The sequence below is a fragment of the Cetorhinus maximus genome, chromosome 11, assembly GCF_964194155.1.
Source record: "Cetorhinus maximus chromosome 11, sCetMax3.hap1.1, whole genome shotgun sequence".
Lineage (NCBI taxonomy): Eukaryota > Metazoa > Chordata > Chondrichthyes > Lamniformes > Cetorhinidae > Cetorhinus > Cetorhinus maximus.
The window spans coordinates 53,406,826-53,422,442 of NC_135889.1; the positions used below are offsets into that span (position 1 = coordinate 53,406,826).

Consider the following 15,617-nt stretch of genomic DNA (forward strand, 5'->3'; position numbering starts at 1 on the left):
AGATGAAGTGAGAGATCTTGGCGTACAAGTACACAGGTCCCTGAACGCAGCAGTTCAAGTAGACAATGTTGTAAAGAAGGCATATGGAATGCTTTCCTTCATTGGCAGAGGTATAGAATATAAAAGTAAGGATATAATGTTGGAATTGTATAAAACACTGGTGAGGCCACAACTGGAGTATTGTGTGCAGTTCTGGTCACCACATTACAGGAAGGACGTAATAGCTCTGGAGAGAGTGCAGAGGAGGTTTACAAGAATGTTGCCAGGGTTAGAAAAGTGTAGCTACAAGGAGAGATTGGATAGGTTGGGGTTATTTTCCTTGGAACAAAGAAGGCTGAGAGGTGACTTGATTGAGGTGTACAAAATTATGAGGGGAATAGATAGAGTGGACAGAATAAAATTGTTTCCCTTGATGGAGAATTCTAGAACCAGGGGACATAGATTCAAGATAAGTGGCAGAAGGTGTAGGGGGGACATGAGGAAGAACTTTTTTTTACACAGAGGGTGGTGGGTGTCTGGAATTCGCTGCCCAAGTTGGTGGCAGAGGCAGAAACTTTAAACTCTTTTAAAAAGTACCTGGATCTGCACCTAAAGTGCTGTAAGCTGCAGGGCTATGGGCCGGGTACAGGAAGGTGGGATTAGAAAGGGCACCTGGGTGTCCTCGGGCTGGCATGGACAAGATGGGCCGAATGGCCTCCTTCTGTGCTGTAACTTTTCTATGGTTCCGACTCTCTTAGCAGGATAGTTACGCAGGAATAGTTAGAAGGATTAAAACCACTTCTCACTCCTTGGGTGCCTATGATACTGTCCCACTCAACACCCCACTAGAACACCACCACCCCACCCTGGTCCCAAACGCCCCCCCTCCCTCAATTACCTTCCACACACTCCCACCCCCCACCCGATTACCGCCCACCTCCCCGATTACCCCCATCCCCTGACTACACCACCACCCCCCAAACCATCCTACCATTCTACACACTTACCTCCTCCCTAGCTTCTCAAAGTTGACTGGAGCATTTAAACTTACCTGCTTTACTGAAGCTAGTGCTGTGAAAAAGGGGCGCAGCTTCACTTCCCCCATTGCTACTGCTCTGCACTGAAGGCCTTGGAAACCCACTGCACTGCACTTTTCTCACCAGGCCAGGGTCAGAAGGTCGGGTGAGAAATGTGCAGTTCCCGACTAAGTTAGGTGAAAAGGAGTGGAGCAGCAATCCCACTGTGATTGCCACTTCCCAGAAGCTCTGGCCCAATACACTTCTTGAAGTTTACAGAACACCAAATAGAAGCTACAATAGATGTGCAACCATAATATTGTCATTTCTATCTAACTATCCATCTCACACAGGGAGACAGTCTCTCTTCAGCAGAAAATGCAACTATTACTCTAATAACGATTCTGAAATTTTTCCTGTCATTTTTCTTTAACTTTTGTAAAACCTTTGACTAGAAGTTACTAAAAGCTAAGGAAAATTGAATGGTTCTGGTGCATTGAGAAATTAGACAAACTGCCCTTGCTCAGACTGCACAATCCAAATTAAGCTCTCAAAATGAAAGCTTTGAGCAAAATTATCCAACTCAAAGCCAGACTTTAGAGGGGCTAAGGCTATCAAGTAAAATCACAATATGCAATGTAAAGGACACGTTAGTGTGATTTTTTTTCAATTTTAACATTTTATTTCATTCCTTATTTGTAACGTTAGAAATCTCAGTTAATGAGATCAAAAAGGACAGATCAAAGTCATAAGAACCATAACCAGGGTATCTTGTAGCCCTGCCATATTAATACAATACGAAATCAGGGTTGTGAGTTTGATCTTATAATCAAAACCTGTGTACTTGGCAGAGTAAATTAATCAGGACAGCAGTGTGCAGCTTGTGTAATATTATCTTATTTCTATTGTTTGTTACCACAGTCATGGTGCAACTTGGCTGTCCCCATACATTTAATTAGTTTAACTGATTCGTCTTGCAATTTCAGTGCATGGCCTTCGTAATCACCATTTCCAGGTGTTCTCAGTGCATATGTTAAACAACAACATCCAATATAGTATGCAGTGTGCTATACGCATGGTAAAACATCATATAGACATTCAAGAACAAAAGAACAAAGAAAAGTACAGCACAGGAACTGGCCCTTCGGCCCTCCAAGCCTGCGCCAATCGTATCGCCTGTCAAACTAAAACATTTTGCACTTCCGGGGTCCGTATCCCTCTATTCCCATCCTATTCATGTATTTATCAAGCTGCCTCTTAAACACCACTATCGTACCTGCTTCCTCCACCTCCTCTGGCAGCGAATTCCAGACACTTACTACCCTCTGCGTAAAAAACTTGCCCCGCACATCTCCTCTAAAGTTTTCTCCTCTCACCTTAAATCTATGTCCCCTAGTAATTGACTCTTCCACCCTGGGAAAAAGCTTCTGACTAGCTACTCTGTCCATGCCACTCATAATTTTGTAAACTTCTATCAAGTCGCCCCTCAATCTCCGTCACTCTAGTGAGAACAATCCGAGTTTCTCAAACCTCTCCTCATAGCTAATAACCTCCAGACCAGGCAGCATCCTGGTAAACCTCCTCTGTACCCTCTCCAACGCCTCCATATTCTTCTGGTAATGTGGCGACCAGAATTGCACGCAATATTCCAACTGTGGCCTAACCAAGCTTCTATACAGCTGCAGCATGACTTCCCAGCTTTTATACTCAATACCTCTGCCGTTGAAGACAAGCATGCCATATGCCTTCCTGACTACCTTATCCACCTGCGTTGCCACTTTCAGTGACCTGTGGACCTGTACACCCAGACCCCTCTGCCCGTCGATGCACTTAAGGGTTCTGCCATTTGCTGTATAATACCTACCGAATTAGACCTTCCAAAATGCATTACCTCGCATTTGTCCGGATTAAACTCCATCTGCCATATCTCCACCCAAGTCTCCAACCGATCTATATCCCATTGTATCCTTTGACAATCGTCTTCACTATCTTCAAATCCTCCAACCTTAGTGTCATCTGCAAACTTACTAATTAGCCCAGTTACATTTTCCTCCAAATCATTCACGTATACTACAAACAGCAAAGGTCCCAGCACTGATACCTGCGGAACACCACTAGTCACAGCTCTCCATTCAGAAAAGCACCCTTCCACTGCTACCCTCTGTCTTCTATGACCAAGCCAATTCTGTATCCATCTTGCCAGCTCACCTCTGATCCCGTGCGACTTTACCTTCTGTACCAGTCTGCCATGAGGGACCTTGTCAAAGGCCTTACTGAAATCCATATAGATAACATCCACTGCCTTTCCATCGTTGATCATCTTTGTCACTTCCTCAAAAAACTCAATCAAGTTAGTGAGACACTACCTCCCCTTCAGAAAACCATGCTGCCTCTCACTAATACCAGAATTGCACGCAATATTCCAACTGTGGCCTAACCAAGCTTCAATACAGCTGCAGCATGGCTTCCCAGCTTTTATACTCAATACCTCTGCCGTTGAAGGCAAGCATGCCATATGCCTTCCTGACTACCTTATCCACCTGCGTTGCCACTTTCAGTGACCTGTGGACCTGTACACCCAGACCCCTCTGCCCGTCGATGGTAGTAACTCATGTCACAAAGAATCTTCTCCAATAATTTCCCTACCACTGACGTAAGGCTCACCAGTCTGTAATTTCCTGGATTATCCCTGCTACCCTTCTTAAACAATGGGACAACATTGGCCATTCTCCAGTCCTCTGGGACCTCACGCGTAGCCAGTGAGGATACAAAGATTTCTGTCAAGGCCCCAGCAATCTCCTCCCTTGCCTCCCTCAGTACTCTGGAGTAGATCCCATCTGGCCCTTTGGTCTTATCCACCTTAATATTCTTCAAGACGCCTAACATCTCCTCTTTTTTGATCTCAACATGATCCTGGCTATCTACACACTCTTCCCTAGACAAATCGACCGCTAAGTCCTTCTCTTTGTTTTCCTCAATAATGAGAACACAGAAACAGCATACTCACTACCATTGCTTGGTCCAATAAAATGTACAATTCTCAATTAAATAATTAACTTTTCAGATACTTGTCCACCATGTCCAAATGTATTATAATCTGAGTGTTGTTCACATAGGATGAAAATCATACTTTAAGTTGGATACATAAGGAAATGAGATCTGACCTCATTAACAGCAATTGACGCTTTCGTCCCTGTCTGAACACTACTTTACCATAGTTGCTAACTTCAGAAAAGTAGATTTAGAACTTGATGTGGAGGTAATGCAATCACAGAATTGTTACTACCCAGGAGGCAGCCATTCGGCCCATCGTGCCTACACCGGCTCTCCGAATGAGCAATTCACCTGGTGCCGTTCCTCCGTCTTCTCCCCATAACCCTGCACAATCTTCCTTTTCAAATAACAGTCTAATTCCCTTCTGAACACCTCGATTGAACCTGCCTTCACCACACTCTCAAGATGGTGTATTCCAGACCCCAGCCAGTCACTACATGCAAAGTGTTTCATGTTTCTTTTCCTTCTTTTGCCAATCACTTCAAATCTGTGCCCCCTCATTTTCAATCCTTTCATGAGTGGAAATAGTTTCTCCTTATCTACTCGGTGCAGGCCCATCATGATTTTTATTCCTCTATCAAATCTCCTCTTCGCCTTCTCTTCTCCAAGGAAAACAGTCCCAACTTCTCCAATCTATCTTCATAACTGAAGCTTCTCATCCCTGGAACTATTCTTGTGAATATTTTCTGCACCCTCTCTAATGCCTTCACATCGCCCAGAACCAGATGCAATACTCTGGCTGAGGCTGAACAAGTGTTTTATACATGTTCAACATAACCTCCTTGCTCTTGTACTCCGTGCCCCTATTAATAAAGCCTAGTATGTTTTATTAACTGCACTCTCAATCTGTCCTGCCACCTTCAGTGACTTATGCACATATACACCCTGGTCCTTCTCCTCCTGCGCCACCTTTAGAATTATACCCTTTATTTTATAATTTCTCTCCCAAGTTCTTCCTATCAAAATGAATCACTCTGCATTTCACTACACTGAACTTCACCTGCCACCTGTCTGTCCATTCCACCAACTTGTCTATGTCCATTTGAGGGTCTACACTATCTTCCTCACAGTTTACAATGCTTCCAAGTTTCGTATCATGAGCAAATTTTGAAACTGTGCCCTGTACACCAAGGTCGAGGTCATTACTATACATCAGGAAGAGCAAAGGTCCCAACACTAACCCCTGGGGAGCTCCACTACAAACCTTTCTCCAGCCTGAAAAACATCCATTAGACACTACACTCTATTTCCTGTCACTCAGCCAATTTCATATCCATGTTGCTACTGTCACTTTTATTCCATGAGCTATAACTTTGCTCACAAGTCTGTTGCGTGGCACTGTATCAAATGCCTTTTGGAAGTCCATCTACACCACATTAACAGCATTTCCCGCATCAACCCTCTGTTACCTCTTCAAAAAACTCCAGCAAATTAGTCAAACATGATTTTTCCTTAACAAATTCATGCTGATTTTCCTTAGTCATATGGACAAATGCAGGTCAACTATTAATTTTGTCCCGAATTATTGTTTCTAGAAGTTTCTCCACCACTAAACTGACTAGCCTGTAATTGCAGAGTTTATCTTTACACCCTTCTTTAAACAATGGTGTAACATTTGCAATTCTCCAGTCTTCTAGAACCACCCAAGTCGAAGGAAGACTGGAAAATTATTGCTGGTGCTTCTGCAATTTGCACTCTCACTTCACTCAGCATCCTTAGATGCATCTCATTCAGTCCTTGTCCTTAATCAACTTTAAATATAGACAGCCTATCTAATACCACCTTACTAATTTCAAATCCTTCTAGTGTATTAGTTATCTCTTCTTTCACTGTGGCCTGAGTAGTATCGTCTTCCTTGGTAAAGACAGATGCAAAGTATTCATTTAATACCTCAGCCATGCCATCTGCCTCCATAGTAAATCCCCTTTTTGGTCCCTAATCGCCCCTACTCCTCCTTTCACCACTCTTAGACTATTCATATGCCTATAAAAGACTTAGGGATTTTCTTTTATGTTAACTGACAGTCTCTTTTCATACTCCATCTTTTTTAATAATTATTGTAATATTTTATCATAGAATAATTTCAGGGTATATAGCAGTAAGAGAAAGTTAAAGCAATTTATTGCTTTCAAATAAAAAGGATGCATCAACGAGCAAATGAATCTCTCCACATTTACTCAAAGCTTCATGGTAACCAAGGGCTTTATTGCTTTAACTGATAAACTGTCCTATCGTCCTACAAGTTAAGTATCAGTAAAGTCTAACAGCAGATCAGTAAATCTCCAGAACTGTTGCCAACTATAATCTAATACTATCACACATGTTGTCTGTTGCTGTGCCTCAGAAAAATTGATGCTCAAATGCAAAAGGTCATAATATATAATCTGATGAATAGTTATTTATGTATAAAGTTCAAAAATCACAATGTACTCGTATAAGTGTGATTATTACCTATGTGACCAGGAATCTTCTTTCCTTTGTAACCAAAGCAGACAGTAACATTGATACACACAACAGGCTGCCCGTTCTTCAAACATTCCATTTTCGTACGGTTGATTGAAGGAGGCAGCCACAGGAAGGCTTCAACAATCACAACAGGCCTGCTCCTGCAATGCATAGAGAACAGGAATTACCAATCAGAAAATGCTGAAATCAGGAAACGGTGTTACCCTGATTAAAACTTGAGCAGTGATTTAATAGTTTGCACAGTGCCTTCAAAACAATGAAAAAAGTAACTTGGGGAAATGCAATAGATTTGGTTACAAAAATATTTTTGGGAAAAAGTTAGCTCCCATGCGAACTTACACACAATTTGTGTGGGCTGAAATGCAAGCAGTCTCACCTGCACAGCAGGCTGGACAGTGAATGCTGAACAGCACTAAATCCCCTAAATCAACTGGGAGCTGCACTTCAGAAGATATTTAAGCACTTGAAATAGCACTCAAAGCAAAAGCTAGTTGATCATTTACCACATTTCTGTAGATTTGGGTGTTACTGACTGAAAAAGCCAATTTGCTTGTCTGGGGAATGCAACCATTCTGCAAGCACTTGGGGAGAGACAGAGCACACTTTAAAGAACAGATGGCTACCTTCCCAGAAAGTGCCAGGTATAGCAAGCATGAAAGGAGGTAGCTTAAAGCAGCCAACACCAGTCAGGCAGCACAGTCTCAAATGTGGATGGCTTACCTGCAGACCTCTGTCATTGTGTAGCACAGAGGGGTCTGGAACCACTAGAATCCCAACAGGTTGTTAATAAACCCTGCAACCAGCCAACACACTTGTTCCTTCCACAAAGGAATTACTTAGACAGGGTAGCAGGCTAGGTGTCACACATCAGGAACAAAATATGTGTATCAAGGGGCAGCATTATGCCAATTCAATCTGCCAACACTCACACGCTACATAATACAGGAAGCAACTGCCCTGCAATTGACTTGAGCATTGTGCCGAGTAATTATTTGTCCTTGCTTACAATAAAGCAGCATAAATGGCAATAAATGGCACTTGAATAGATGAGCATGAAAATGTGGAACAAGGGGCTTGAGCACAATTACTCAGCAGATGTGATTTGAGCCTTTATAAAGTGGTCCATTATTGGCACTCTTTAGAAGTCATCTTGACCTTGCTACATTGTTGGTACAACTGCTAATTGCTCACTGGCATTTTCACCCTCTTAATTTGGCATGGCTTTGCCACTCTAATCATCAATATGTATGCTAAGGTTTCTTTCAGGCCAGTGAAAGGAGAATGCAACACACAACAATTAAGCTAGAAACCCTAGGGATCTGTTCTGTAGCTTTCCCCAAATAGTTCATACACATGAACTGGTGCTTTAAAATGCCAATGGTCTAATAATTTTGGTTGTAGCATGCATTTTGTTTCAAATTCATTCTGCTTCTTCTATATTGGAATATGTCCTAGGTACACATGCTCGTGTCGCAATTTTAACCTTTCTAATTACGTTCTTCCATTCTTCATTTCCCTTAAAATAGTGATAACATAGATCATTGCCTTAAATTAGAGACATCATGAGCTTCCAAGGAAGTAAGAATTGATCTGCATGTCTTGGATGTTACATTCTATGACCACATTATAATTTAGAACAGGTCTTTGGGTTATAAAATAGGTGATATATCTGTAGTCTTTGTGGTCTTCTGGACTCGCGCTGATCACTGAAAGGGGCTGGAGATGAATTTTCTAGATTTTCTTTTTACCTGATTGGCCTTGGATTCTTTTTGCCTCTCTTAGAAGATTACATGATTGATGGTGGGTGAGTGAGTATATATGCCTAACCACAATGCTCCAGGCACTGTGGTTGTGGGGCAAGTTCAATGGAAAAACTGGTCTTTTCCTGCCCACTAGTCTGTATATTCATATGTAGGGATGAAGAATTGAACCTAGGGCTTTGTAATAGCAATATATGAATGCAGGCTTTGACACTCTGTGGGAAAAGCAATAGCTCTATAGCTCTCCTGAACAATGCATCTATGTTTTCCTTCTGGATAGCAAACTGAATGACACTATGAATGCTCCTTTTCCAGCCTGGAAAGTGGTATACAAATAAAGGTTGTGATTATCTTGATGACTGGCAGTACTTTCCTTCCTACAATAGTGACTATGCATTGAAAGTGCTTAATTGACTTTAAAGTATGTGTCGTGACATCCTGAGGATGTGAAAGGCAATATATAATCGCAGATCTTTCTTACATTTAAGGTTGTCTGCATATCATCGTGAAGCTGATGCATAGCAGTGTAACTGCTTCCTTGATAAGCTTGAACCTGTGGAAACAGCACTTCCACCACCAGTGTCAGGCAACTGTGCGGGGAGAATGTAGACGCAAAGGGATGAAGCACAGGTTCAGACAGCAAATCTCTTGTGCAGTTTGGTATTCTCTGGCAGTCCTTCTCTGCTCCTACTCATCCTCATTCACTGACTACTGCTGGCATAATGCTTTACCCTGACAGCAATTTTTATACTTCAGTGACTGAGAAGTTTGATTGGCTACCAATAGTTGTTATGGGTGGTCCCCAGATGAGGTCCCTTTGGTCGTTTCACAGTTAGTTTAAAGATGCTTGGTTCCACGGGGTGGCTGAAAGGTTGTCCTATTTCCTTTAGATTGTGGCTTCTGCTGAGCTTTGCCTCCAGCAACACAGAAAGGCAGAGACATCCTTTTGCCTGCTAGCTGCTTTTTTTTTCTGCTTGCTGTGTTACAAACCTGCACCTCAACCTTTTAACTGATTTTTCCTTGTGTATCCTGGAAGGGAAAAAACATGACTCATGTCCATGTTCCTTCATCCCAGACCATTTACCCGTTCTGAGATATAAATTAACAGGAGATAAATTTTCAATGTCTGCCGAGATGTGAAATCAGTCTTATGTCTCTGCAACTATAGTAGGTTAAAGTTCAGCTTTTGCATCTTTCCCATCTCCCCTTCAAAAAATGTCTGTTTGAAGGAGTCCATGCCACCTTTCAGGTACAACATTCCATGTTCTCTCGGGGCTAATCCATCAACTATAATCCATAATGGAATTTTCCAGGGTGTGGTCACTGCACAATATCAGACATATTTTTCTCAGTGTCTTTACTTGTATTTCTTTATAAAAAGAATACACAGGTCTTCCTTAAAAAGTTCAAATTGCCCATAGTTCGTTGGTACTGTTAGTCTGCTGTGGTACATAGTTAAAACGAAAACAATTCCCTAACAGAATGCAGCATATTATAACCAATGTACTGAGGTGGCAATGCACCACATAAAATTTTATTAATAACATGTTACAAAAGAACATTTCAAAGAAATTCCATTCATATATTTGCCTGGATAAATTAACTGTAGATATCTTTACCTGCAGTGCTCCTAATTTTCAGTGATTCAGAGCACAGGTGACATTGAAGGCAGCAATGGACACTCCAAAAGCATCTCAACTGTGCATTCAAATAACAGTTCTTACATCTCTCCTCATCTGAGAGTAATACTTGAATCTAATACTTAGGCCATGTACATTCAAAGAGACAACAGTTGTTTTGATTCCTGACATTTGAGACGTTGGGTTTGCTGGTGATCCCGCCACCCTGATTGGTGATCTGCTTTTTCACAACAGAAAACTAGGTAGTGTATAAAGGGTTAATAGCTAATATACATCATCAGTGATGTCAGATCATATGTCATTGGATCTCAAGAGAGGGATGGTTTTGGAAGCTTATCTTTCCCTGTATATGGTGAATAAATATTTGGAAGTTCCAGGAGGCCTTGTTTCCAATAGGCTATATTAAACGCACTCTGGGGCCATTTATGATACTTCATGATGGCAGCCATAAGCTTACAGAATAGCAAGGATCCCTGACAAAACCAATGGTGGCAAGAAAGTGAAAGCCATCAAGTATAAGACAGCCACTGAATGTATATATTAATGATTTAGACTTAAATGTGGGAGGCATGATTGGCGAATTTGCAGATGACACAAAAATTGACCATATAGTTGATAGTGACGAGGATTTCTGTCAACTCCAGAATGACATCAATGGTTTGGTTGAGTGGGCGGAAAAGTGGCAAATGGAATTCAATCTGGAAAAGTGTGAGGTAATGCATTTGCGGAGGGCAAAGAAAGCAAGGGAATACTCAATAAACGGGAAGTTGTGAAGGGTTGAGGAAATGAGACACCTTAGAGTGCATGTCCATAGATCCCTGAAGGTGGCAGGACAGGTGAACAAGGTGGTCAAGAAAGCATATGGAATGCTTTCCTTTGTTGGGTGAGGTATTGAATACAAAAGCAGGGATGTAATGATGGAACTGTATAAAATGCTGGTTAGGCCACAACTGGAATTGTGTGTACAGTTCTACTCACCACATTACAGGAAGGACATAATTGCTCTGGAGAGAGTACAGAGCAGATTTACAAGAATGATGCGAGGACTTGAAAATTGCAGCTATGAGGAGAGATTGGATAGGCTAGGGTTGTTTTCCTTAGAACAGAGGAGGCTAAGGGGTGACATAATTGAGTTGTACAAAATTATGAGGGGCCTAGAAAGGGTAGACAGGAAAGACTTGTTTCCCCTAGCTGAGGGGTCAATTACCAGGGGGCATAGATTTAAGGTAATTGGTAGAAGGATTAGAGGGGACATGAAGAAAAACTTATTCACCCAGAGGGTGGGGAGCATCTGAAATTCAGTGTCGAAGTTGTTGGTTGAGGCTGAAATGCTCAACTCATTTAAAAAGGTACCTGGAACTGCATCTGCAGTGCTGTAACCTACAAGGCTACAGACCAGGTGCTGGAAAGCAGAATTAAACTGAGCAGCTAGTTTCTTTTTTCTCTTTTTGGCCAGTGCTGACACGATGGGCTGAATGACCTCTTTATGCACCATAACTGTCCTATGATTCTATGACTGCTGCAGAGAAACAGAAGGAAAAGCGCCCAAGACAGTTGATTAAGAGTAACAGGCAATCATGGGAAAAGCCCTACCTCTACCTGGATCCTTTGACCACGTGGAAAGCCCTGACCAAGCAGCACACTGGCAAAACTGAGTTGCAGTTTCAACAGTTAGAGGACCGCATTGGGATTAACAGAGAAGCCTGATAAAGAACAGGTCAGCGCACTGCTCTATTCCATTGGCAGCAGCGCAGACAACATTTTAATAAGACAGGGTGATAATGAGGACACAGCAACCTTGGAAAGGGCTATTAAGGCCTTTGATTCATAGTTCAGCCTTCGGAGGAACATTATTATAGACTGGGTGAGGTTTAACAGGCACACTCAGGGACCAGAGAAAGTATTGGCTTTTTCTGTATTATATGGCTGATAGTTGCAAGTATGGGGCTTTAAAGAATGAACTCATCTCAGACTACATTGTGGTGGGAGTGCTTGATGAAACCTCATTTGATTTTCTGCAGTCCAGGGAAGATCTCCAACTCCAGCATGATGCCACCAGCAAACACATCTTCCCTTCATCCCCCCTGATGGCATTCCATAGGGATCGTTCCCTCCGTGGCACCCTGGTCCACTCCTCCATCACCCCCTACTCCTCAACCCCCACCTACGGCACCTCTCCATGCATACGCAAAATATGCAACACCTGCCCCTTCACTTCCTCTCTCCTCACCGTCCAAGGGCCCAAACACTCCTTTCAAGTAAAGCTGCATTTCACTTGCATTTCCCCCAACTTAGTCTACTGCATTCGCTGCTCCCAATGCGGTTTCCTCTACATTGGAGAGACCAAACACAGACTGGGCGACCGCTTTGCAGAACACCTTCGGTCTGTCCGCGAGAATGACCCAGACCTCCCTGTCGCTTGCCATTTTAACACTCCACCCTGTTCTCTTGCCCACATGTCTGTCCTTGGCTTGCTGCATTGTTCCAGTGAAGCTCAACGCAAACTGGAGGAACAGCACTTCATCTTCCGACTAGGCACTTTACAGCCTTCCGGACTGAATATTGAGTTCAACAACTTTAGATCTTGAACTCCCTCCTCCATCCCCACCCCCTTTCCGTTTCTTCCCCCCTCCCTTTTGTTTTTTTCCAATAATTTATATAGATGTTTCTTTTCCCACCTATTTCCATTATTTTTAAATCTATACCTTTTATGCCCTTTTAGTCTTATTTCACCCCACCCACTAGAGCTATCTGTACCTTACGTGTCCTGCCATCCATTCTTAATTAGCACATTCTTTTAGATAATATCACCACCTTCAACACCTCTTTGTTCTTTTGTCTGTGACATCTTTTGATTATCTGCTCCTATCACTGCTTGCTTGTCCCTACAACCACCTCCCCCCCCAACACTTCTCTCCTTCACCTTAAACCAGCTTATATTTCACCCCTCTCCTATTTTTACTTAGTTCTGTTGAAGGGTCATGAGGGCTCGAAACATCAACTTTGTTCTTCTCCGCCGATGCTGCCAGACCTGCTGAGTTTTTCCAGGTATTTCTGTTTTTGTTTAAGATCTAACATTGTCCAAGGCAGTCCAACTGACAAGACATTTCTGCTTCTGAAGCTCAGCCTGAGTTTTAATCCAGGGTGATAGAGGACCTTTTTGTGTCAGACCACTGACTCAGTCCAGTTTGTGAGCAATAGAGGTACCAGCACATCCACTAAAAAACAGATCCAGAACAAAGAGGGGAAGGTCACCGCCATTATCCAGTGCTCCCATTGTGGTGCACAAAAACACCATCGGCTCAAAGACTGCCCTGCCATAAATGCAAGGTGTCATTCCTGCACACGGCGGGACCATTTTAAAGTGGTATGTCACAGCATAAATCCTCCTACTCCAAAATTTAAAGGGAAACTGATCAGATGAAGCAACATCCAGGAAAGATAGAGGAAGATAAAGTGCCTTTCTTGAGTAAAGCTGCAAAATCCAAGGGGATCTTTTGGAATGCAGATGTCATTGTCAATGGCCACAAAATCAGTTTTAAATTAGGCACAGGAGCAGGAGTGTCCATTCTTTCTGAAAGAGTACAGTGGGTAAAACTCCAGCAATCTATTATTTAACTCCACAGTCCAGGGGGCATTCCACTGAAGGTGCAAGGGCAGATGACTGCTATACTTCAATATAATGGAAGAGAACCTGCTAACACTCTACATTATTCATCATCAAGCTTGCTCTTTATTAAGCAGAGAAGCTTATGTAGCTTTGCAGCTTCTTTATTCATCAGTTGCAGCAGAAACCCAAGTCGGTCCAGATGGTTTGAACTAGTTTCCATAGAGAAAGCTCCACACCTGCAGCCACAGGAGGACATTGCGTTACTCTCTGAGGAGAGGGTGCATGATAGAGACTGCCAGACCACCACTAACCAGCCACAGGAGGAAATTCTGGACCTTGCATTACTTTTTGAAGGGAGAGTGGATGAGGACGGTAACCAAGTTACCACTAAGCGTGACCAGGACATCACTGATGAATGCAACCAGGATGCAAATCCACCTGACTATTCTGGTAAGGACACCGATGACATAGAACAACCTGGTGCAGGCACTGATTTTCATGGAGGAATCAGGAACAGAAGCTCCAACAATGGCCAGTGAGACAACTACAGAACATAAAGCTCACTCCCCAAACCCTGATGTCAAGGCTGAAGAGGAAGTGACTGAAACTGCTGAGATGCTAGCTACTGATCTCATACACTTCAGATGCACAAGGGAGGGTAACTGTTCCGAATCTAGTAGAGGCACCAAAACAACAACCTAAAATATGGTACAGTAACAGAACTTGCAGCAATAATCGCTCCATTCCAGATGTTGCCTTGATTGCTTGAAATGCCAATGCCTACCGAATGGCAAACTCGCACTGACATGATAGCAGAGTGTGTACGTGCTGAACCACCACATGCAGAGACAAAACCCACAGCATTAATGAAAGTATCAACTCCACTTGAGAATAATCTTCATTCTTCTGTTTGTCCATCAGATTCATTCTTGAATGTAACATTGGGATTGCACAGCACTTCATTCCAAACACAGTAATCATTGAACGTACTTAGGCAACGTATGTTTTTGCCAGGGAGCATAATTGCTGGATCAGAAGATTGCATAAAAACAAAAAACTACTGCGGATTCTGGAAATCCAAAACAAAAACAGAATTACCTGGAAAAACTCAGCAGGTCTGGCAGCATCGGCAAAGAAGAAAAGAGTTGACATTTCGAGTCCTCACGACCCTTCAACAGAACTGAGTAATATTAGGAGAGGGGTGAAATATAAGCTGGTTTAAGGTGGGGGGGGGTGGGGGGAGAGAAGTTAAACCTTAAACCAGCTTATATTTCACCCCTCTCCTAATATTACTCAGTTCTGTTGAAGGGTCATGAGGACTCGAAACGTCAACTCTTTTCTTCTCCGCCGATGCTGCCAGACCTGCTGAGTTTTTCCAGGTAATTCTGTTTTTGTTTCAGAAGATTGCATACCCACTTGACCTAACAGAAGCTGACAAAGTCTCATTCCATCAAGGGAGAGCAGTACAGCAGCACAACTTAAAAAGGAGGCACAAAAAAGAAAAAAAACTCATCGGTTCATCACCTTTATACTGTACAGCAGAAACAGGAATCTCTGTCTAATAATTTAAGTGTGTTCCAGGAAGAATATGGAGAACGTATGTCCTACTCGTCCTTTAAGGGAGCTGAGAACACAGTTGGAGATTGACGCTGGCATAAGTGATTGTGAAGACAGGGAGATGGTGGAGGGTGGGGGAGTATAGGATGTGTAAAAATTTAACGAGTAGAATGAAAGTCTTGGGCGGGAGACGTAGTATAAAGGGTTCATAACTATAATGCTAAAAACATCATCAGTGATGTCAGATCTCATGTCACTGGAACTCAGATGGTTCTTGAAGGAGCCTCAGGCTTATTTATCCTTGTACATAGTTGTATATAGTTAATAAATGTTTTAAAGTTCTTGGAGGCTTCGTTTCCAGTTGTCTTTGTTAAATACACCCTGGGACCATTTATGGTGATATTTATTTCTGGTATTGTATATTTAGTTTAACACCAGCAACAAATGAGAATAAATCATGCCAGTTGAAGTATCATCATAAATGGGCACAGGGTGTGTTTAACAAAGACAACTGGAAATGAAGTCTCACACTGCA

The 15,617-nt window shown here is 42.5% G+C and overlaps 1 protein-coding gene across 1 annotated transcript in view; it reads right to left on the minus strand.

Moving 5' to 3' along the window:
• itga4 (integrin alpha 4) overlaps positions 1 to 15,617 on the minus strand; it is a 163,540-nt gene that overhangs the window by 91,806 nt on the left and 56,117 nt on the right. The window contains exon 14 of the mRNA XM_078551939.1: positions 6,501 to 6,655. Coding sequence (XP_078408065.1) covers positions 6,501 to 6,655 — 155 coding nt within the window. The remainder of the gene's footprint in view (positions 1 to 6,500; positions 6,656 to 15,617) is intronic.